At 34.2% G+C, this 26,224-nt stretch overlaps 1 protein-coding gene across 1 annotated transcript in view; it reads left to right on the top strand.

Annotated features, from left to right (window-relative positions):
• Positions 1–26,224, top strand: part of TMEM135 (transmembrane protein 135) — a 238,509-nt gene that overhangs the window by 86,636 nt on the left and 125,649 nt on the right. The window contains exon 5 of the mRNA XM_082844923.1: positions 15,912–15,977. Coding sequence (XP_082701049.1) covers positions 15,912–15,977 — 66 coding nt within the window. The remainder of the gene's footprint in view (positions 1–15,911; positions 15,978–26,224) is intronic.

The following is a 26,224-nucleotide window of genomic DNA, read 5'->3' as shown; positions in this document are numbered from 1 at the left end:
ATTATCTTAGATTAGAACATATTTATGCAAGTGATTTGTTAAAGTGGTGTGCACATATAGAGCATTTTAATTCCCAGGATCAATATAAATCTTTATTAATTATTTTGAAAAATAATTATAATTCACATCTTTATTAGTAGGTTCTTTTCATTGAAAATGATAGTTTAAATGACCATAATTAAAGCAATTACATTGTTTAACTTTCTAGCAAAAAATTTAGTATACTGTATTCGTCTGCTTTTTTTTTTTTTAATTTTTTTGAGAAGGAAATTTAGTCCTTGCTAACAGTATATAAATTTACAAGTACTATTTTTTTTATTCATATAGCACGCTATTTGTATATATAAACACTTGTGGGAGAAAGGGACTTACTGATTGTACCATTATGAATCTGATGTTTTTAAAAAGACACAGTTTCCATTTTTGGTGTTAAAAATTGCTAATAAAATAAAGACCTTATGAAGTATATGCATATTTGGAAGTACTAGAAAGGAAACATTACATTTAAAGAAGGCTGGTTTTGATTATTAAGTAGGCTTATATACTGTATGTGTTTACAAAATTTATGTTTGGAATCTGAATTCCTATTAGAGTAATCTGTGATGGAAATAAAAGTCAACAGCAGAGGCAAACTAGTACAGGAAATAATGAGAAATTGTGGATTTAGGGGGAATGATTAAGAATTGGGATCTATTACATTCTTTAAAAACACATATATAAGTGTAGATAAAAAGGGCTAAGTTTATTTATGATATATTTTTTAACAGTGCAACTCCTGTTTACTTTGTTAAAACCATAACAATGTAATCTGGTTCCTTTCGACTCAAATAAGACAAAGAATTCAATATTGAGGTACTGTTTATAGGTCATTAAATATTTGGTGTCTAAGGATAATGTTTAGCATTGTGTTCAATTGGTGTGAACTGACCAATTGAAGTACCAGATTCTTAAATGTCTTACTTCAATTAATACAAAATACTAAGGGTTCCTTTCATGCCAAGTTACTTGCTCCATGGGTGCCAGCTACACAGTCTCCATCAGCAGGCTTTTCTGGGGACTAATCAAGACTCATGGCCTTCAGGTTCTGCAGTGCTAGCATTTCAGAATCTGAAACGTCACTTTTTCTTTTTATGACCTTCTCCGTTTTTATCCCTAATTCTTTCTCTCATTTTAAGTTAGGTGTGGAATCAAGCTTGTATGATTGTACTCTTTTTTTTAATGTAAACACCGACGTTTATTTATTTATATTTATTTATTTTTGGCTTTGTTGGGTCTTCATTGCTGCTCACGGGCTATCTCTAGTTGCAGTGAGCAGGGGCTACTCCTCGTTGTGGTGAGCAGGCTTCTCATTGCGGTGGCTTCTCTTGTTTGGAGCATGGGCTCTAGGTGTGTGGGCTTCAGTAGTTGTGGTGCACGGGCTCAGTAGTTGTGGCTCACGGGCTCTAGAGCACAGGCTCAGTAGTTGTGGTGCACGGGCTTCGTTTCTCTGCAGCATGTGGGATCTCCCAGACCAGGGCTCGAACCCACGTCTGCTGCATTGTCAGGCGGATTCTTAACCACTGCGCCACCAGGGAAGCCCCTGATTGTACTCTTAATGTAGTTAGAAATAAGTGTAATTTGGTAGAACATACTGGAAAGTTATAACAGTAAATAAACCCAAACAAAAGTTTATGCCAATTTAGGATGTTGGTCTTCAGTAGATGAAATTTCCAGTCAATTAAAGACAGCTGTAATTTGGGGGCCAGATATCAGTAAAACGGCAAAAGTAGGCAAAATTTTTGTTTGGTACTCTCCCACCTTCTTTTTCAGCATCTCTGTTCCTATTTCTGTTTTTCTTCAGGTGCCTGTCCTTGTCAGCTAATTTTTCATAAGTTTCCTGTGTCCAGAGATATTTGCAGCTCAATGCAAATATTTGTTAATTAATGAAAAACCCTGAATATCCAACAAAATTCAATAATGCAAATGTGGTTTCAGGCACTGTGAGAGGAAATGATCTTTTTGGGGGTGAGAGGGACTTTCAACATCTCTTAAATCCAAATAGGCAGATAAGTAAGTTCTCTGACTATCTGATCATACTGGTTCTAGAGTCTTACTTTGGCTTTATTGTGTCTAGTCCCAGTTATTCTTTGAGTCGGTTACATAGTTAATAGAGAAATTGCTGGAGATACAGTTGTAGAGTATAGTAAAACTCCTGTCTTCTAACCTGTTATAATTTCCTGTTAAGAACATTAGAGCTGGAAACAAAAGTATAGCCCCTATACACTTTGACAGCACCTTTATTCCGTAGTCTTATTTGTGCATGTGTGTGTGTGTATATGTGTGTACACATATTTCCTTCAAACCTTCTACTCCTCTGACGCTAGATCTTTGCTCCAGCTGTTTCAACTTAATACGTACTTTTTTTTTGTAGGTTTCTATTACTTGTAATAAGAGAATCTTTAGCAGAGCAAATGTCTATGATTTTGCTACTAGGAGAAGGCTAAGGAAATGCTTTTGATTACTGAGTTCCTACGACATGTATGGTACCATTATATAGGTAGTCAGTACATAAAGAAATGAATAATTTCATTCCAAAGTTTCATTAGATTCTTACAGGATACTTGATGAACTTTCTTTTGTTAACCTTGAGAAAAATATTGCTAGAAATAATAACTGTTATATGTTGCTGGTAGGAGTGCGAATTAGTACAGTCAGTTTAGAAAACAATTTGGTACTTTTTAATAAATTTGAATATACACACATCCTACACCTCGTCAATCCATTCTTTAAGTATGTACTAGAGAAATTTTTTTCTCATGTGGAACAGGAGAAACCAACAAGAATAATTTGAGCAGCATGTTCATAATGATAAAAACTCAGTTCAACTCAAGGATCCACCGGCAGTTAAATTGTATAGTATTCATATACTGGAATACTGTGTGGCATGGGAGCTTCAGGTTGGTTCTAAGAAACTTCAGTGAATTATTTCTTCCAAATGCCCATGCAGTTTCCTGTTTGGAAATTAAGTAGCTTTAGGTTTATTCTTCTTAGAGTTCTGGCTTAACACTGAGTATTTGGGGTTTTCGTATCTTCTCACTTTCTGATTTTATGATTTGTAACCTCTACTTTCCTTTTAAAAAAACTTATTAGTGGTATAGCTATAGATGAAAGGAACAGCAAGATTTGTATTATCAGCAGTTTAGTTTTTGTTATACATGTTCCTTATTCTTTCTGTCACAAGTAATATAAAACTGTTTACATTTTTTCTTTGATAAAAATAAGCCCCAAATTTATAAAATATAAGTATTTAGGAACTTATTTTATAATTTTCCAGACATCTAGAACTCAGAATATTTAAGGATTGATAAATAAATCCAGAGTTTCACTCCGAGATAAAGATTTCATTTTAACAAATTCTGAGGCAAGTTCTTCACTAGGCTTATAGATTTATTTGGATGCAATTAGCTGGATACCCAACTGCAAGTGACTTAAAGTATAAGTACATTTATTTTTAAAATAAATTACATGGAGTCTCGAGAGTAGCAGTTCCAGGATTCAGTGATGTCATCAAGAACTCAGGCTATTTAAATCCTACTACTCTACGATTTTTGGTTCATTGACCTTTTGCTTTTATGTTTGTCAATAAATTTCATGATAATGATGGTAGTGATAGTGGTAAAGGACATACAGTTTCTATTTCTAATTTTTTCTGGGAAGACTTAGATGAACAGATTGGATGTTAGGACATAACTCTTTAATGTTCTACTGATATTTTGGAAATCATCTGACTGAAATCCTGACATCATGGAAAGGGAATGGGCTTCCATATTTGCAGTTCCTCCTTCTGTTTCTGCCCCTTCTTTCCTTACTGTCCTTTTCATGGTCTGTAAAGATTGGACTGCATATGTGGCTATTATAGTCGTTGTTAACGACTCTTAATACTCTAGTATGGAATGAGTAACTGTTAGATGTTTTAAGTGAGTTTAAATTCACATTGTCATTTAACTTCACTCATATTTTGGTTTTTTATTAAATTAATTTGGTTGTAAAAAAGGTGCTATTTCTAATTTAGTTTTGTTAAAGAGTTTTTTCTTTTATTTTTTACCTTGATATATGATCTTTCATTTTCTTTTTAGTTTGTACCTGTATACTTTTTAAAACTAGACTTAATTTTCAGAGCAGTTTTAGGTTTATAGAAAAATTGAACAGAGCGTACAGATAGTTCCCACATTCTCCCCTTCCCTTTTCCCCTATTATTAACATCTCATTAGTGTGGCACATTTGTTACAGTTGATGAGCCTATATTGATACATTATTTTTAACTAGAACCCATAGTTTACCCTAGGGTACACTCTTTCTGTTGTACAGTTCTATGGGTTTTGACAAATGCATAATGTCATATATCTATGATTACAGTATCATGTAGAATAGGTTCACTGCCCTGAAAATCCCCTGTGAATTACCTATTCATTAGTCCCTTGCAACCACTGATCTTTTCACTGTCTTTATAGTTTTGCCTTTTCTAAAATGGAAATGTTGTTTATTGGGTTTTTAGCTATTATTAGAATGTCATGTGGAAAAATAAAGAAAATTTTACTTCTTCCTTTCTAATCTGGATCCCTTTTATTTCTTTTCCTTGTGTTATTGCACTGGCTAGGACTTCCACTATAATATTGAATAGAAATCGAGCTGACATCTTGCTTTATTCCTGATCTTAGGGGGAATGTATTCAATCTTTTCACCCTTAAATATGTTAGCTATAGATTTTTTGTAGATGCCCTTTTTCATTTGAGCTCGTCCCTTTCTATTCCTAGTTTTTATTATCAGGAATAGATGTTTATATCAGATGTTTTTTCCATATCTCTAGAGATGATCGTGTAGTTTTCTTTTTTAGTTTAGTATGGTGAATTACATTGCTTGATTTAAAAAAAAATTAACTAACTTACTTTTTGACTGCGTTGGGTCTTCGTTGCTGCACTCAGGCTTTCTCTAATTGCAGCAAGCAGGGCCTACTCTTCGTTGTGGTGTGCAGGCTTCTCATTGTGGTGGCTTCTCTTGTTATGGAGCATGGGCTCTAGGTGCGTGGGCTTCAGTAGTTGTGGTGCGTGGGCTCAGTAGTTGTGGCTCGCGGGCTGTAGAGCACAGGCTTAGTAGTTGTGGTGCACGGGCTTAGTTGCTCCGTGGCATGTGGGGTCTTCCCGGACCAGGGGTCGAACCCATGTCCCCTGCATTAGCAGGCGGATGCGTAACCACTATGCCACCAGGGAAGTCCCGGTTGTATCAATTTTTGACTCATATGCTTTGAATATCTGCTTTTAGATCCATAAACATTTAAGTTTATTATGTCCTCTTGGTGAATTAACCTCTTTATTATTATGAAATTGCCTTCTTTATCTCTGATATCATATGCCTGTATCTAAAAAAAATCACTGGCAAGAGGAATGGGATTGACATTACTGATTTAGTTAATAGCCTTGTAAAAGAAGGTAGATTACCTAAACAAAATCAGCATCTTGTTAGAATAGAGGAGGGAATTGAAGGAAGGGGGAGGGATGTTGTATAATCATCTAATGATTATTACATATGCTAATCTTGCCTACTTAAAAATATTTTATATGCTAATGAAATGAAAAAATCAAATTTAGATATAATTCTTTATTCCCCACTCTCAAATTTTAAGTTAAACACTCTCAATTATTATATTTAATATTATCACCATTTAATGATTGAGAAAACTCTTGAGTGACTCAACTCTTATTTTGTTTTGAAACAGAATTGATATCTACCTCTAAATCTCAGCATTTGTGGGTTTATTTTTGTTTGTTGTTATCCTTTCTTAGTTTGTTTTGACTCTAAGTCTAAGAAGATAACATTGTGGGGGGAAAATATCCATACGTTTCTTAAGTTTTATTATGTTCAAAGAGGAAAAGCAGAACATAACATAGTACATTATTTCATCATGTCACATTGGATAGAACATGACAGAACATGTATTTACAAAAGTACACTCTTCTTTAGAGCCGGATGACTGCTATCAATTTAGAAACAAACCATCTGCTTATTGTTTAAATTTCTGGATAACTTAAACCAACCCACATCTATAAACAGAAGTAACATTCTTTGTAACCTTAAAACCATTGCTAACGTCCATTGTCTCCATATGTAATGCATATTTCCTGTGTAGTGAATGAAAACAGATTATGACATTTGTGTTGTCTAAAAAGATCAAGTTGATTTCATTAACATGAAAGGTTAATGAGTTATACATTCAGCATCTGAAATTGTTATAATATAGTTTGGGACATATTTGTTCACACCTTGGTAAAGCACATACCCCCAAACTATCAATAAATAAGTGCTTACTTGACATAGTCGAAATAACTACTTATTCATTAGCTCTTAATTCTTGCATTCATTCAACAATTAAGTGTTTCTGAGGCATTAGGTGCTAGGGGTATAATGATGAGTGAAATATAGCCTATAGTCTAGTGAGGATTTTAGATGAATAGGTAGTTACTCTAATAAGTATTATACTCTAATAAGTATTATAAGTAAAATGCTATAATAAATATTACTTATAACAAGTATTATAGGTTGTTGAGAGAAAAGAAAGATTCATGGATGACTCAAGTTTCTGCTTGGGCAAATAGTGGATGGAAAACACAGGTACAAGAACATTCATCTGTAAGTGAAGGTGAGATTGGTGATTTTTGTGTGTCAGTTGCTCAGTTTTATATATAGCACTTATTTTCTGTAATTATCAAGTTAAGTGTATAATAAGGCAGTGGTTCCTAAATGGTGATAATGTAGAATTTTGTATGGAATGTGGAGTTTTCATAACAATTTACTCTTCTTGGATCCCTAGGTGTTCCTCTGAGTGTGACATACAGACTGTATCTTTCCTAGATTATTCATCTCTTGCATTTATTGTTGGCTTTAGGGTTATTGCTAATTTTCTTCTGCTTTGGTCAACCTCTACCTGTGCCCTCAGTTTATATGAATTTAAGATGAAATCTGTATCTAAAGCATGTATGTATTCTTCCTATAAAATTTGTCATTAGAGTAGTACCCACGTTTTCCCTAATGGTTGGTGATGATTAAGTTACCAGTTAGTTGGGAACTGCTCTGGGGAGAGGGACAGGTGTGCATTTTTTTTTTTTTAAACAGCTTTATATTTAATGATTATCACCTGTTTTAAGTGTACAGTTTGATGAGTTTTGACAGATGTTTATAGTTATGTGACTACAACCATAATCAAACAGAATTTCTTCCCTAAAAAAGTCTCACTTTTTCCTTTGCAGTCAGTTCCCTCCCCCCATATCTCTCGGGTCCCAAGCAGTCACTGATATGCTCTCTGTCACTGTAATTTTGGGTTTTCTACAATTCATACAAATGGACATATGTTTTCATTTCTCTTTGGTAGATACCTAGGGATAGAATTGCTGGGTCTTATGGTAAGTTTATGTTTAACTTCCTAGAAAACTGACCAGCTGTTTTCCAAAGCGACTGTACCATTTTGTGTTCCCACCAGCAACGTATGAGAGTTCTAGTAGCTCCATATTCCCACTATCGCTTGCTGTTGTTATTCCTTCTAGTATTTTTAGCCATTCTTGTGCATGTATAGTAGTATCTAATTGTGGTTTTAATTTGCATTTCCGTAAAAGTTAATGATGTTGAACATCTTTCTGTTGACTTTTTGCCCATTCGCTGTATATGTATGTTGTGTGTTTATGAGTGTATATGTACATACACAATATACACACATGTGCATGCATACATATTACATATGAATATACTATATGTGTGTGTGTACATATCTTTTTTCTTTGGATGAAGGGTCTGTTGACATATTTTGCTCATTTTAATTTGTTTGGTTATATGTCTTATTTTTGAGTTGTAAGAATTATTTATATACTCTGGATGCAAGTGCTTTGTCAGATATGTTTTTGCAGATAGTTTCTGTGAGTCTGTGGTTTGCTTTTTCATTTTCTCAGTTGAGGCAAGAGCAAAAGGCCTTTAATTTTTATTAAAGACACATTTTTATCATTGTATAGTTATCTGATGCTGTGTAACAAACTACTCAAAGTTTAGTGGCTAAAAATAACAATAGCATTTACTTTGCATGAATCTGCAGTTTGGGAAGGGCTTGCCTGGAATAGCCTATGACTGTTCTGCTTGACATTGGCTGGTACATCTTGAAAGCTAAAGACTGGAATCATCTGAAGACTCACTCACATGAATGGCACCTTGGCTCGGAGTAGTTGAATAGCTGTGTGTTGGAATAACCGGGGCATCTCTCTCTCTTTTTACATAGTTTTTCTAGCATGGTGAAAAACTATGTAAAAATTACCTTTTAAAGGTAGTTGGACTTCTTACTTGGTAGCTCAGGGCTCCAAAGGCGCATGTTCAGACAAAGTGAGAACACCAGGCAGAATGCATTTTGCCCATTATGATTTAGCCTTAAAAATCAGCATCATTTCTGCCTCATTACGTTTAAGTTACAGTTACCAAAGTAGTTTCAAAGGTCCCAGGTTCAAGGGCAGGGAATATATGACATATGGAGGAGAGTCAGTGTCACATTTTAAGAAGTACATGTGGGATAGGATATAAATTAGTGTGGCCATCTTTGGATAGTAACTGTCATAATGAATTTCTTCTTCAATGTTTTATTCTTTTTTACCCCCGGTGTATCATATATTTGCCTAAATCAAATTATAAAGTGTTTCTTTCCAGTGTTTTTTTGCATAAGTTTTATGGTTTGAGCACCAGCATTTAAGTCTGTGTTCCATTTTAAGTTAGTTTTTGTGTACGGAGTAAGGTGTGGGTCGAAGTTCATATATTTCGGTGGAGAAATTCAATTGTTAAAGCTCCATTGGTTGAAAAAACTAGTCTTCTCCCATGTACCTTGATACTTCTGTAGAAAATCAATTGAACATACAGTGTGGATCTGTTTCTAGGATTATTTCTTTTCAGCCTCTGTAAACTTCTTCAGCATTTCCTTAAAGCATTTCTGCTGGTGACAGATTCTTAGTCTCTTTTACATGAGAATGTCTTTATTTTGCCTTCATTCCTGAAGGATATTTTTGCTGGATATAGAATTCTGGGTTTATAGTTCAAAACCTTAAAAGATATTTTCTCCTCTTGCTTCCATGGTTTCTGATGGTTTCTGATGGCAAATCCATAATCATTTTAATAGTTGTTCCACTATATAATATATACATATATATATATATTTTGGCTACTTTCAAAAACCTTTCTTTATATTTGGATTTCAGCATTTTTGTTTATGGTATGTCTAGGTATGGTTTTCTTTGTGCATATCTTACTTGAGGTTCACTGAGCTTAAATCTGTAAATGTTTGTCTCACCAAATTTCAGAAGTTTTTAGCTATTCTTCATATATTTTCTCTATATCAATATATAGAGAAACATATATCAATCTGTTTTTCCTCTTTCTAGGTTTCTGATAATACAAATGCTAGGTCTTTTGCTATTCTCCTTCAAGTCTGTGGGGTTCTGCTCAGTTTCTGTTTTCAATCTTTTTTCCTCTCCTGTAGACTGGATAATCTTTATTTATTTATCAAGTTCACTGATTCTTTTCTTTTCTCTTCATTCTGCTGTTGAGCCCCCGTCTACTGAATTTTTTATTTCTCTTACTGTATTTTTCAGTTCCAGAAGTTCCACTTCTTAAAGTTTCTGTTTCTCTGCTGAGAACTTCTCTTTCCGTCCATTGCAAGTGTGTTTAACCTTACCTCATGGAATTATAATAGCTCCTTTACAGGCTCTGTCTGGTAATTCCAACATCTGATTGTCTTTTCTTTGAGCTGTGGTAACGATTTTTTGTTCTTTTCAGGTTGAGTAATTTTGGATCGGTCCTTGACATTTTGAATGTCAGATTGTGAGACTCTGGATCCTGTTAAACTCCTCTGGAGAGTGTTGATCTTTTAAACATTTATTATTATTTATTTATTTATCATTATTTTTTTTCTTTAGTAGTAAGCAGTCCCCTATTAGATTCAGACTGCAAGTTCTGTCTCGTCTTCAGTGGATAGTAGCTCCAATGTCAGTTGCCTTTCCTATGCTGCTTTGCGTCTGTCCTGACTGTGTGCCACTCATGGGCCATGCTGGGACTTGGGTGGTAGTTTTAATTGTAGTTTTGCCCTGAAAGCCTTCGCTTTGCTACTTGGGTCTGTTCCATGCGTATGCTGGTGAGGGGTGAGCTCTGTATTTGTGCTAGTTCAAACACAGATTTAGTCAAGAGATTTCCTTTTCCAGCTCTTCCTTTCAGGGATTGCCTCTTTATTCTCTGCTTCATTGGGTCTCCTCTTTCTGGTCCTCTGTCCAGAAAGACAGGATTTCTCTCAGAGTTGTAGCTGCCTTCTCTGCTATCCCAGCTGCACACACTCTTCAGGGTCTGCCGTTGGGACAAAGTGAATAGAGAAAAGAGTGAAAAAAATAATGGGCATTCTTCCTTTCTTCTTTGGACTCCAGAGGTCCCCTTTTCCATATGCTTTTGCCCAGAAAAACAGACTTTATTTTCCAGTTTTAACTACCTGCACTGGTGCTGCTTCATCTTATAATTGGGGCCTGTCCTTGGGGCAGAGTCAAGAGAAAAAAAAAGACAGAACCCCTCCCCTGAACCAGGGATTAATTCCCTACACATTCTCTGGTTCACTTGGACCCCTCTTCCCTGTTTTCTGACTAGAAAGAGTTTCTCTCAGCTTTTGCTCCCTGTGCTGTAGCTGCTGCAGTGCATGGGCCCTGAAGTTATGAATTGTAATTAATGAGCTGGAACGGGTGGCCTGTAGGCAGCTGCCTGGAGGAAAGAGTGAGAATGGTTTGCGGACCTCACAAAGGTGTTGGTTGCTATGCTAATGCGTTTGTGTATTTTGAAAGTATATGACTAGATTTGTAACATGCAGTGCTTCTTTAGTGAGAAGCAGATAGCTAATGCTCAGTTTTTCTATTTTTTACTTTGTATTTTTATCATCATAGAGAGGGAAGCAGCTGGTGCTGAAAAGCCTTAGTATTTAAATCTCTTTTCTTCTATGGCCAGGATAAACAGCTGGGGAATGACTATTGCATATGATTTCTGAAGACTTTTGCTAAATTAATCTTCTTGAAATAATGTAAGTTTTCTTCTTCTCTGGTTGTCTTGTCAAGAATTTCAGCATAAATAAATAGCCATATGGCATAATGTGCTAATTGTGGTTGACTGTTTTATATAGTACCTTTTTCATTGCCATCTGATGTAATTTTTAATTGCAATCTGATGACCACTTTTTAAGGTAGAAATGGAATTCTGCATTTCCTTTGAGATATTAATAGTAATAAAATTATCATTTATTGAGCACTTACACTTTTCCTTGAGTTCCATACCATTGTTATCCTTATTCTGTTAATGAGCTCAAAGAAGTAAGTTGCTTGTTTGGATCACACATCTTACAAATGGCAAAGCTAGAGTTTGAACTAAACAGTCTGTCTCTAAAACCTGCATTCTTAATCTTTATGCTATGTTGTTATATTTTTTGCAAGACACTGGGAATACATAAAAATTAGTATTTCTGAAACATCTTTTCATCTCAGGAAGTCCTAAACTAGACCTTGGATTCAGTATTTTACATTTATCTAGCTCTTTACAGAGCTTTTCACATACGTTAACACCTGCATTGACCACCACAGGAAAACAGGTTGATATTAGCTTTCACCTTTTTACAGAGGAGGTCAGAGCTTAGAGAGTTTAAATGACCTGCCTAAGGTTGCCCAGATAGTAAATAGTGGAAATAAGATAAGCAGAATTCTAGTTGCTTGACTAATAGGAAATAAACATATGCTAAATACAACTTTTGTATTTATATCTGTAAACTGCATGTTAAATTACCCAATGAAGTCTTTCTTTAATATGATGCTTTAAAGTTTTTATAATCATACTGCTTTTCAAGATAAAGTCTATTAAATATATATTTCTTGTTAATTTTACTTATTTTGTGTTGATTTAATGCATTAAAAAGCATTAAACTGTAATAACATGAGTCTCTATTGACTTTTGATTATTTTCACTTTGGGAGCTACTCAATGTTGTATTGCTTGTATTATAACATTTTATGTTGTTCCAAAATTCTGTTTTATCTTTTAGTGTACAGAAATTGTTACTTTTCTTTTTATTGTTACCAAACAGTATATATGCATGATGGAACATTAGAAAATAAATAAAACCACTCAGAGATTAGTACTGTTATCAATTCATTGTATATCCTTCTGGCTCTTTTTTGATTTGCACACACAAACACAAGGATCCAGTCCAGAACTTTGCATTTCTTACATCTAGATTTCATGTCTCCTAAGTCACTTTTATCTAACACTCTACTTAAAAGCAGTCTCTCTTGATAACCTGTTTTTAACTGAGGACCTACATATGGTTTTTTCCCTGCCAGTGACAGATGTTTAATGAATGTTTTTAGTATTAATCATTTTAGTTGTTATCAAAACTCAAGGAGAGGCAAATTTCAATGAAGAGTTTGCTGGTGGTAAATTTACAAATGCTGAGCATTAGCCCTGTATCTCATTGTTTTGGGTACTTGTTAGTCGTTGTTTGGGTAACAAGTAAATTAAAAGCAATCTCTTTAGTAGAGGTCAAAAGAATGTTGTTCACTCCAGTGCTTTCCTATAGAATCAAAGGAAGCTGAGCTGAACTGACAGAGTGCTGTTAGAATGAGACAGTCCTTAAACATGTTGCTGGGAAGAGCTCATGAAATAAATCAATTTAGTTGGAAACAAAAGATTGAATTTGGTATTCTTTTCCTACTGGAGAAAGTGCAGAAGAAGATTTAGATCTTCAAACTGCCTCAGGTTTTTGAGATACAAAAGAGTAAGTAGTTTGATGTGGTTTAGAGGAGAAGTTGTGTATTTCATCCCAAGTGCTTGTTGCCTCTGCCTTTCCCCTTTTGGTCCTCAAATATATACAGTAACTAACCTGACCTAGCTGAGGACTCTTAATCACATCACTAGATTAAATAAGGTTTAAAAAGAAACAGGAAGATGGAAGATGTAATTTAATGTACCTATCATTAAGAATAGAAAAAAATGCGGTGTATCAGTGGTGAGAAATTCTTTTCCTTTAATAAAGATTTCTGTAAATAATTGTTTCAACATCTAGCTGTATATGCTTTAGTAAAATTCTGTCATAGCAAAGTCATTCATTTATCACTTGTTTTTTGTTTGCATATGTGAATAACCTTTCTTCCTCCCCATTGGTGGCCTATTTTAGCTCTCTGTGAATTATGCATTGGAATCATATTCATGTTGTGCTGCAATCACAAATTTAGCGGTGTTTGTCCTAAAAGTTTTATTTTCTAACAGCATGTAGATATCAAACACCAACCCCACGCCCCTCCTTCTTCTAATCCTGTCTCCTAATTCAGAAAGGGAAAGGGAGAGGGAAGGAAAGCATTTGCCTATATCTGGACCATCTCCCATGTAACATAGCTAACAGATTGCTCTGTGTGCTCTTAACCGTCTTCTGCAGGAATGCTCTTCAGTCAGGATCCATTATCCTTCCTGTGTCTGTAACTTCTTCCATCTTACTGACTACTTCTACTAAGCCATTAAAAACTTGTCTAAGTCTTTTATCCTCAAAATATCCTGTTGTCAATTTTCTCTCAACTCTGCTCTTCCTGGCAACAACTCAGTATCATTCCTCACTTTTATTGTGAAACTTTTTGAAAGAGTTGACTCTTAACACTGACTTTATATCCTCTTATTCAGTCCTCAACTATGTTCTTACATATACCACTCTATTAAAATTGTAAAGTATTTGACCTCTTTGCAGAACTGGATACTAGGGATTACTTGTTCCTTTAAAAGTTAAAAAAAAAGTTTTGATCAAGGATTTACAAGTAGTTTAAACCATCAAATAGTATGCTGCAAACTAGTAGAAAAAGAGTAGTACTCTTATTTACTTGTTCCACTGACTGAGTCCCACAACCCAGAGGCAGCTACTTGTAACTTTTTGCTTACTTCTTCTGTTATTTGCTTCCTTATAACTAAATTAATATGTTTACACTGCTATTTATGTTACACTGATCACACTGATTTTGTACACATACATCAGTTTCCTTACAGCTTCCTCTAGTTTCTTATCCCTTCTTCACTCTGCATTTCTTTAGATGTGCATTCACTTTTTACATTTAAATTCTCTTTTTTTGTTGTTCATATACTAATTCTTAAAAATTTGTTTAGTAGTGCATGCTTTGAATTATATTTTCGATTAATAAAGGTTGGAAATGCATTCCTCTTATACCAGACTGAAAAATAAAAGACATGTTGAACAGAGGAACTTGCATCTTCTCTTTTCTCAATCAGACTCTCATGTAATCTTTTTCTTTCAGCCTCATGTGCCATCTTACTTGTCCTTGAACATACCAAACATGATCCTACCTACTGGTCTTTGTACTTACTGCCCATTCTGACTGGAATACTCCTGTTATGGACTGAATATTTGTGTTCCCCAAAATTCATGTCAAAACCCTCTCCCCCCAGTGTTATGGTATTACGAGGTGGGGCCTTTGGGAGGTAATTAGGATTAGACGAGGAGCCCTTATGAATGGGATTAGTTCCCTTGTAAGAGTGCAGAGAGAGCTTGCTTCTCTTTGTTCTCTGCCATGTCAGGATACAAACAAGATAGTCATGTAAAATCATCTATAGTAACCAGGAAGCAGGTCCTCATCAGACACCGAATCATGAATGGAAAACAATGTGTTTCTTCTAAGAGTTTTATAGTTTTAACTCTTACATTTAGTCTTTGATCTCTTTTGAGTTAATTTTTGTGTATGGTATAAGGTAAGGGTTCAGCTTCATACTTTTGCAGGTATTTTCCCAGCATCATTTGTTAAGAAGACTGTCCTTTCTCCACAGAATGGTCTCGGTACCTTTATAGAATATCATTAGACCATATACAAGGGTTTGTTTCAGGCTCTCTCCTATTTCATTGGCCTATATGTCTGTCTTTATGAGTTATCTTTATGATTACTGTAGCTTTAAAGTAAGTTTTGAAATCAGAAGGTGTGAGTCCTCCAACTTTGTTCCTCTTTTTCAAAGTTATTTTGGCTATTTGGGGTCTTTTGGGTTCCATATGAATTTTAGGATGGATTTTTGTATTTCTATAAAGAAGTCATTGAGATTTTGGTAGGAATAGCATTGACTCTATAGATCATTTTGAATAGTATTGACACCTTAGCAATATTACATCTTCCACTTCATGAACACAGGATGTCTTTCCATTTATTTATATGTTTTTAGATCTCTTTCAGCAGTGTTTTATAGTTTTCAATGAACAAGCCTTTTGCTTCTTTGGTTAAATTTACTCCTGTCTTTTATTTTATATATATATATATATATTTGGTGCTATTATAAACAAAATTCTTAAGTTCCTTTTAGAATTGTTCGTTGTTAGTGTATAGAAAGCATTAAGTCTTTTCAGGTGTTATTTAATATGTGACATCACTGAATTACTTCATCTTCTGTCAGTATTTCAGTACCAGTCAAGTGATTTGGACTGAAATCAGATGGAAACTAAAAATCAGAATAAATGATAATTTCTGAATTGAATTCCAGTACTAATGTTTTATTTAATCTTTGTTAACCAAACTAAGTTTTAAACTTATTTAAGTGTGCTAATTTGAAACTATAGGCATTGAGTGATAATAGCAGATCTAAATAACTTTTGAAATATTTCAGTTTGGGCTCTTTATAGCATTAAAATGTTCTGAAAATGATATTTCTGGAGTATAATGTAGAGCTTATTGTGCCTTATTGATGCTTCTCTAGAAGTTCCTAAAAAATGTAATAGTGTTGAATGTTTTGCATTTTGGGGTTGGGATGTACAGTTGAATACAGATTATAGATGATATATTTTTGCTTTTTTTACATTCACAGGCCACAGAAACACTATTTAGAATGGGTGTAGCAAGAGGAACCATCACAACGTTAAGAAATGGAGAAGTAAGATGAGAATTTTGATACAATTATTAATTCTTAATTCATAGTATACTTTTTAACAAATTGAGAATACCTGATGTACAAAGTATTGAGTAAATCTCATCTACAAATCTGTTTCAGTTAAGTCATGTTAGAACTAGATCTTGTGTTGAATATAAATTTCTGAGCCTTTTAATCTTTGGTTACCAATTGTTTTCACTCTTAAAAGAAAATGACATTTAATAATAACTTCTGCAAAAATATATATATTTATTGAACATAATCCCATACTTCTTTCTTTCTTCCTATTTTATGTTCTACAGATGTGATACTTCTTTCCTAGCATAAAATAATTTGAAATGTTGATATTTATCACAGAAGGAAGGGCGAAGGGAGGGAGAGAAATGGAATTTAATCTGTTCTTTCTTATAGTTGAGGCTCAATTAGAATCGAGTCTAAGTTTAGACTTTTCTAAATATTCCTACCAATTCTTAAAAAAAAAAAATCTACCTGAAATAAATTTTCATTACCAAATTATTACTGGCCTAATTACCACTCTGTCTGCTTTTTCTTTATTCACTCTCTTACTAAGATATCCTTAGGTTGAGGTTGAATATAATGTCACATTGCCATGTTCCCTTTTCTATCCTACTAGCAAATATTTATGGATAAAATACAGTGCTTTTTATTCTAGAATCAAGTTCTGTGTTATTTAATGTAATATATATATAATTCAATACCCTAAACACTTGAAACTGTATTATTGTGTGATTATAAAATTTATCAGTCAATATATCTGCTTGTTAGGTGAAAATGCACAGTCATTTGGAAATTATATGCCTTTAAATGTTTAATTGTACATATATTGGCAAATTTCTTTGGTATTAATTTGTAATATATATTTTGTCTATGAAAAAATACTTAACTCATCTCTTTGTATTCTCAACAAACTACAGTATGTGGTGCCATTTTGAGAGAAGAAAACATTCCCATTAATAAAGTCAGACATATTTATTTGCCTAAAATGTGTCTAAATGAATTTTAGATTTTAGTTATTACTATGAAATTTTTCATGGAGGTGGTCAGTGAACTTTTGAACTTTATCTTCTTTTATAAAAAGTTGGGGGAAGTAAATGTATGCAGGACAGTTTTGCAGGTAATCTTCTGAGCATATCAACACATATTGCATATGTACATATTTTACTTAATGGAGAGGAAGTAGTTAAAGCAGCTGGCTTTGGATCCATTTCTCCCCCAATTACTGGGGATTGCAACAGGTAACTAACCTGTTTAACAGGTATTAATGTAGGACAGAGTTTATAAGCACTCTCTTGTACACTTTTTCCTTGTGTTTTAAGATCTCTGAAAATGGAATATGTCTTCTAATCAGTGGCGCTTCATAGTCACCATTTACTATTTTTCACATTTTAACACCTCTAAAATTAAGTCTATGATATTTTAGAGTTGATAAAATATGATGATATTTTGTAGATTAAAAAAATACAGAGGGATACATAGTGAAATATTCAGTAAATGGTAGCTAGGATAGACCACAAATTAGTTTTAGTTATTTGACTTTTAGGAAATAGAGAATTAAGACAAAACAAAACAAAGAAATTATTGAATATGTGTAAATGCAAGTGGCATAGATTTTTTGGAGATGGTAGGCTAAGTGCTATGGGAATAGATGATGTAATATGGTTTCCACCTTTAGAGGAGCTTACTCTCTGGTGGAGGAAACAGTGGCATCAATACGTGGGAGAAAAACCTGAAAGAGAGTTAAGGTTGAGTCTGGAAGTAAGTAACTAGAGTCCAGCTTACACTTGGAACATCCTAAATTTTAGTGTCCGGCCAATAATAAAGAATTACTTTAGAAGTAGGAGATAAACGCAAAGGTTAACATTTTAATGGACTACTTAAAACAGAAGCTGAAATCACCATATTTGTAATGTTAGAAAACTTGTGATATGCTAAGGGAGGAGAGTGGTAGGGAGTTTACTTGTCCTAGGGTTATTTGAAAAATTATTTTAGCTCATTACTGCGAAAATATCCGTTAAGCAGGGATTAATAAGTAACCCCATGACAGTGATATTAGGTAGGAGGAATAAAGACTGGTATATCCAAATTACAAAGATAGCAGTCTGAGTAAATTTGTGATGATCTGGGTGCTTCATGATGCTGAACTTTGCTTGTCTGTTGTCTTCCCTTCTTTGTGTTCCTGCTTTAAGCCTATATTTTGTCTACCTATTGGACACTTCTGCTTGCATATTTTAAGAGATGTTGAGATCAGAAAACATGGTTCCTTTATCTGAAAGGAAGAACGTAGTTTTTGAAGGAGTTTGAAATTTATTTTATAAGTTATAATGAATCATTGGAGGATTTAAGCAAAGGAATGATACACTGTCTTTTTAAATCTTCATCATAACTCTGCAAGGGAGAAATTATTATGCCCATTTTGTAGATAAACTGAGTTTCAGAGAAGTTAAACATTTTGCCTGTGATCAAAGAGGTAGGAGATGAAAGATTTGGGATATGAACCCCAATCTGACTCCAAAGCCCATTCATTCCACTATACAATAGAATCTCCCTCAATGTAATTCACTTACTTAGACTAGAGTTTTCTAATCATTCAATTGTCCTATAGTTGGACAGTTGAAAAATAGCAACAGCATAGTAGCTAAGACCTCTGAGATTATGTAATCAGCCATGTTTTTTAATGCATTCTGATTATCACTGTTATCTTTTCATATGTGTACAGGTATATGGCTTAAAATGAATAGAAAAAAATATTGACCCTTCACAATTCTGTTTTGTCACTGAATGCCTAACCATGTTGATGTATTCTTTGTACAGTCCTATATATAGGGTAGCTGGATTTTTAAAATTTTGATTAAATTACATAAGCTAAAAAGCAGGTAATTTTGGGGTGGCAGAATTTTAAAAATTTAAATTAAAATTTTTTTATTTTTTAACTTTTTATTTTACATTGGAGTATAGTTGATTAACGATGTGTTAGTTTCAGGTGTACAGCAAAGTGATTCAGTTATACATATACAGGTATCTGTTCTTTTTCAAATTCTTTTCCCATTTAGGTTGTTAATGTAATATTGGGCAGAGTTAATGTGTTTCCTTATTTGGGAAGGCTAACTTGTAAAATTATCACTATCAAAAATAGTTATTGAATGTGCTTGGCTCAAAAATTGTACTTTTAAAATATTTTCAAGAAAGGTACAATCCTGTTTTCAGCCTTCCAGGTACTTATGTATATATAGGGTGAAACAAGTTGTTTGTTAAAAAGATAAAGTTGCTCTCTTAAATTTATGTATTAGAAAAATTATGTACTGTTATTTTATATAACTTGAAACCTGAATAATCCAGAAATTAGTGTTTTTTTGTTAGAGTCTTCTTAATTCAGAGTTTTAAAAGAGAACAAAGTTAAGCAGTTCTTTACCATAGGCAGGGGATTTCAAACTCTAGGTCTTAATTAAAGCCTTTACCTTCTGTGTATCAGCTGCCACTGTATATCCATTGAATCACTGAGAGTATGTAATGAAGAAGCTAAACGATTTCTTGTAGCCAGTGAGTTGATTCATCTATTATAGCTTTATTAATTTAAAAAAATTCTGTGAATTTTCTAAAGTACAAGCATATCTATCTTCATTTTTTTCAGAATGTTTAATGTTTCATATCTGTGTCTTTATGTTGGAGAGATTCATGAATAGAAGAAAAAATAATCTTTGCCTGTTTGTTCTGTCACCACAAGTATTTATTGAGCACCTTCTATGTTCCTGATGTTCTTTTAGGTGCCTGCGATCTATCAGTAAACAAAACAGACCAATATCCTTGTCTTTGGGGAGCTTATATTCTAGTCCACTGATAGCTTATATTCTAATTATGGAAGAAAATAAAAACGTATAAAGCAACTAGGAAGTAATTACAATTACAAAGCTTCGAAAGAAGGTATAAGCAAGTATATGATTTAAAAGTATAAGCAATTTAGATAATGAAGGACGAAACAATAATTAGAATAGGGTAAGTTAGTTCAGAAGATTTCTTAGAAGGTACATCTTAAACTGGGCCTTGGAGAAATTTATGAGCATCATTGAAGAAGAGGTCAAAGGGCATTGCCAATTAGGAGAAACAATATAAAAAGGGACATAGTTGAGAGCTGGGAGAGATGTCTTGATGTAGAATCAAAAAGGAAGGGGGAGGAGGTTGTGGTGTTGAAAGGGAGTAACATTTGTTGAGTGCCTTTTCCAGGCACCTTATAATTACTCAGCTCTTTTATACATCAAAACAGCTTTCCAGTTTAGATCCTTTTATCACCATTTTTTCCAAAGGAGATAGTATTTTTTTTTTTAAATCACATTTCCCTGAGAATTTGCTATATGAATGCTATGATGCTGTTTAATCTTGTGGTATAATCAAGAATGAATACTATTTCTTCTTCGCAAGTGGAGAAGGCAGCCTTGTGTGATGTAAAGAGCACTAGGCTGCCTGCCAGTAGACCTGGTTCTCTTCCTGGCGTTAATAGCTAGCTATGTGATCTTGGACAATTTACTTACCATCTCACGATTTCAAATTCATACTTTGGAAAATGAGTTGATTAAATGATCTTTAAGGTCCTATTCAGCTTTTTTTTTCTTTTTTTAAAATTTTATTTATTTATTTTTGGCTGTGTTGGGTCTTCGTTTCTGTGCAAAGGCTTTCTACAGTTGCGGCGAGCGGGGGCCACTCCTCATCGCAGTGCGCGGGCCTCTCACTGTCGCGGCCTCTCTTATTGCAGAGCACAAGATCCAGACGCGCAGGCTCAGTAGTTGTGGCTCACGGGCCTAGTTGCTCCGTGGCATGTGGGATCTTCCCAGACCAGGGCTCGAAGCCGTGTCCCCTGCATTGACAGGCAGATTCTCAACCACTGCGCCACCAGGGAAGCCCTATTCAGCTTTAACATTTTCTGCTTCTACGCAGCTTTGTATAGCCTTTCTTTTTTGTGGTTCTCAGCCTTGACTGTGCATGAGAATTGCCTGTGGAGCTCTGTAAACTATAGGTGCGTGGGCTCCATCCCCAAAGACTTTGTCCATTAGGTCTAGCCTAGGGCTCCAGTATCTGTATTTATTAAAGCATCTACTGATTTTAATGCTTACCCACTATTGTAAATTACTGTTTTAGAGAAGTATTTTTCAATCTTATGTCTTCTGTGAACTCAGGGAATGTACAATTTGAGTTAGACAAAACAGATAAAGAAATAACAAAGAAATCTGAGGTGTATTTAAAGATTTTTATATATAAAGTAGAACACGGTAGCATGGTTTGTTGATGTTTTGGAAAGATGGATGTGGGATTAGACACAGTATTTACTTTTGTTTTATGTTACTGCATGGTATTAGGTATTCTGTATGTTTTATTAGAATGGAAACCTTTTTTTGCCTTTCTGGAGCATACTTTTTAAATAAGTCATAAAGAATATTTCATTTTTGTGATTGCTGCAGTGAGGCCCTCAGTTTAAGATAAGTATAATCATAAATATCTTTGTATATATAAATACTAGGGCTATATTATCCCCAAATCATGAAGTTCATAATACAATGATATAATTTTTAACAACTTTTTTCATGAATTAAGGAATACTTGAAGAGTCTATGAAATTTACATATATAATATTTACTCTTAGTCACAAAGTTAATTCACTATTAAGATATTAAGATATATCTCTAACGCTGTTGAAATTATGTTAAAAATTATATTCAGGGCTTCCCTGGTGACGCAGTGGTTGAGAGTCCGCCTGCCGATGCAGGGGATATGGGTTCGTGCCCCGGTCTGGGAAGATCCCACATGCCGCGGAGCAGCTGGGCCCGTGAGCCATGGCCGCTGAGCCTGCGCGTCTGGAGCCTGTGCTCCGCAATGGGAGAGGCCACAACAGTGAGAGGCCTGCGTACCGCAAAAAAAAAAAAAAAAAAGAAAAAAATTATATTCAGTTTAATACGATACTTAAACCAAGTATTTTCTTTTTTTGAATGCAAACTCTTTATATAAGGAAACCTAGAAGTAAACTTTTATTTATATTTTTAAAATTGTATCTGTTTTTTTCTCAATTAAATTTTTTACACTATTTATCTTTTAATACCACCTGAGGAAATATATGTCTTTAATAAGCAAAGTATTAGTACTTCTTATAGTGAAGTCTCTGAGGCCTAGTGCCTAGTACTATGCCAGTAACTAGTGGCTTGTAAAATCTAATCAAATGAGCAAATACTTATTAAGAGCATCTTAAAGGCAGATGTGACACGTGGCACTGTTATCAGATCTAGAGTCCCTTCCCCACTCTTTCTTCCCTAAATATTAATTGAGTGCCAGGGACTATGCTAAGTGCTGGGTTTTAACTATAAATAAGGCTAATATGGTTTAAGCTCTCAGCAGTGGCTGAGTCCATAAACCTGCCACTTAGGACCTTGCCATACAGCATCGGCTTCTTTAATTAGGAATAAAAGCATCTACTTCATATATTACTCTGTGAGAAATAAATTTATAAAGCAGCTAGCATAATAACACAAAATAAGCCTGTTAGGATTTAGCCTGTATTAAATGATAGCTATTTGTTATTTAATTAAATATGATGAAGTATTTTCTATATTGGAGTGAGTATATGGGCATCTCTGGATTGTGGTTATTTATAACAGAGTGTGAACTAACAGTTGGTAATGAAAGACAGATATTTTGGGTCCATAGCTATGCTAATAGCAATGTTACTGGTACTTTTAAATGATCATATGGGACTCAAGATATTTGGGTCAGCATATATTACCAGTGCCCTCTGCTGTCTAGTGCCAGTAGCTCAGTAATACACAGTATATGTTTAGTTACAGACTTTAAGTGCACTACTCAATCCAATTCTGTTGATCATGATTTTGTTTCTATATGTAGAATAAATATAGCAAGGGGAAGTGCAATGGTAGAAAAACTGACATATACAAATAGACATAAGAATCCTATTAAAAAAACAGAGTAAAGTCATTATGTAGTGAAAACTTAGATAATTCCAAGATAATTCTAAGTCTTAGTTGGGCAAAATTCCCATTGAGAATGACTAGACACTGACCTCCCAGAAATGCAGACCAAGGCTCAGTTGACCCTGTTAAGGAAAATTGGATTATCTCTTCTGTGATAAGACCTCTGATTTATGTATTGTATTTTATCAGGAAGAAAATATTAAGATACTTTACACATGTCTATTGCCATTGAAATATACTCTTTGTTAACTTGACTAGTTTCCTCTCATATCCCCATAGCACTAAGGGAAAAAAAAAAAAAGAATTCTGACCACTTTAGAGTGTTCACAAATAATGTCTGCGAGTTTATTGTTTTGTTCTTCTGGGAGTGATTTCCTCATTCTAAACATGTTGATAAACCATACCAATACAGTTGGACCTCAGTATCCATGGTTTCTGCATCCGCATATATGTAGGGCTGACTGTACTAGGGCCATTTTATTTAAGGAACTTGAGCATCTGTGGATTTTGGTATCCGTGGTGGTTCTGGAACCAATCCCCCAAGGATATTGACAGATGACTGTAATCTATTAGAATTTAGCCTAGAAAAGTTATTATGATGTTTTTCCTTTCAAGTAGAATATAGCTTTAAAAAAAAAAACAAAAAAACACATATGGGGAAAATGGATAACATCCTGAGAAGGAGAAACGAAATAATTATGGAAAAGGATCTAGAGAAAGGTTAAGGCCTAGGGAGTATTTATAATAAGCAAGGTATATACAAAGAAGTCCCAAACCTATCTCTGATGAGGTGGGAAGAAATGAGTTTTGCTTGCAGGACAGAAAGTTGAGATAACTGGAGCCACTGGTCATGATTTCAAGGTGGCGCAACATTAAGAGACTTCAAAGAGGTTGTAGGTCTGCCATCTTGCTCATTTTATAAAAGTTGTATTTCTTATTAGCCATCAATCTGGATGGTATAGGTAGTGCCAGAGGCAGAAGACTGGTCTAAGTAACATCTTCATTTTTTTTTTTTCAGTTTTCCAATTCCATGAAACAAAACAACATGTTATATTTTGGCAGGTGCTTAGAAAATTTAGAATCCATGCCAGTGGCATTGTAAAACATTGGGCTTCAGAATTTATATTTTATTCTTCCTGGAATATTTTGTCTTTGTTACTAAATCTACTTTAAATGGCTCATCATGTTATGTGCTGTGGCATTATTTCATATTCTTGGTGAACAGTTTATTTGGAAAATTCTGGTGCAAAGAAGGCCAAGGGCCAAAGTAAGGTTTTAAAAACATCAGATCACAGTGTTTAAGCTTGGTGGCCTTGTCTATACCAATTCTGTATGTGCCTTTCTATACTGAGATAATTATCTTTCAAAATGCCCTGACTTTCTTCATAATAATAACTCTGCTTTTGATTTAAATACAAAAATAAATGTGCTATAATTTTGTCCTTAAACAAAACAAACAATATCTGGATAATATCTGGAACTATGGAACACTTAGGTTTTATTTTTCAAAAATTGGAAGGGTTCTTAAGATAACATCAGTTTGTTTTGATCCTAATAGGAAGAGCTTTAGGCCAGGAAAGCAATTATTTCCACATGGGTAAGGCCAGTTCCAACTACCTCCCCACTGAACTGAAACTTGCCTACTTTGGTTATATAGCTAAATGTGGTTGAGAGCATTAAAAATGCAGGCCCTCTTTTAAAAATAAAGTCTTTAGACATACAGAAAATGTTTTTTTGTACAAAGCATACCACAGGAATTTTGTGTGTAGTATTGGGGTGAGTTCAGCAGCAAGTAATTTAAACATTTTGAATTTCCAAAGAAATTCAATTTTTTACACATACGTGTGTCCAAATATAATTTTTACCATTTTGTTTGTACATCGTTTTTTCCTTTCTTTGTTGACTCTTGGCTGTGTTCTCCATAGATGAGTTTGCTATGTAGAGACAAGTATTGTTTGTGGTGGTTCAGTAGGGATGTGGCAGATCAGAAAAGAGAGGATTTGTGTTAAATGATGTGGTTGGTCTTTCTGGTGGTCAGCCCTGATCCTAACACTATGAATCACTTCATTAGCATAACAGACACTCCTGTCACTCAGGAAGTTCCAAAGGTGTTTCAAGCTGTGTATCAGGAACTGGGAACAAAGTGCAGATATATTCTTTATTATAGCACAATCTATAGATTTGCTTTTTCTGAAATTTTCATATGTATGGAATTATACAGTATATACTCTTTCATTTCTGACTTCTTTCACTTAGCATGTTTTTAGTTTCCTCCATATCAGTTTTTTTCCCCTTTTCATGACTGAATAGTATTCTCTTGTATGAATAATATTTTGTTGATCTGTTAACCAGTTAACGAACATTTGGATAGTTTCCAGTTTGGGGCTATTATGAATAATACTTCTGTGAGCATTTGCATAGAACTCTTTGTGTTGACATATGTTTTAATGTCTCTTGGGTTGATACCTAAGAGTGGAATTGCTAGGTCGTATGAGTAACTTTTAAAGAAAAAGTGGCTGTATCATTTTACATTCCCAGTGGCAATGGACAGGAGGCCAGTTTGTCAGCATCTTTGCCAACATTGGGTATTGTCAGTCTTTTTGATTATAGTCATTCTAGAATTATGTTGCAGTATCTCATTGTAGTTCCCTATTGACTAATGATGTTGGGTATCTTTTCATGTGCTTATTAGTCATTTGTATATCGTTGATGAAATGTCTGTTAAAATCTTTTGCCCAGTTTTATATTGTTTGTTTCTCACTGTTGAGTTGTAGGAGGTGATTTAAAAAAAAAAAAATCTGGATACAAGTCTCTCATTAAATATATGATCTGAAAATACTTTTTCTCAGTCTGTGGCCTGTCTTTCTAAGTAGTGCTCTTTGAAAAGTTCTAAATTTTGATGAAGTTCAGTTCATTCTTTTTTTTTTTTTTGTATCATATCCAAGAAATCTTTTCTAACCTAACCCAGGGTCACAAAGATTTTCTCCTGTGTTTTCTTCTAAAAGTTTTATAATCTTTGGTTTTACATTTAGATCTGTGATCCGTTTTGAGTTGGCTTTTGCATACAGTGTGAGGCAGAGTTTCATCTATTTATTTTGCATATGGATATCCAATTGTCCCAGCAGTATTTGTTGAAAGAACTCTTTTTTGCCTGTTGAATTGCTTTGACACCTTTGTCACAAATCAGTTGACTATAAATGTTAGGGTTTTATTTCTGGAAATTTTGTGGTTCTGGTTCTGCTAAGATGGAGGAAACACAGCCTA

This window comes from Leucopleurus acutus (assembly GCF_964270905.1).
Source record: "Leucopleurus acutus genome assembly, chromosome: 8".
In the NCBI taxonomy this organism is placed as follows: Eukaryota; Metazoa; Chordata; class Mammalia; order Artiodactyla; family Delphinidae; genus Leucopleurus; species Leucopleurus acutus.
This window is presented reverse-complemented; position numbering and strand designations above follow the sequence as displayed.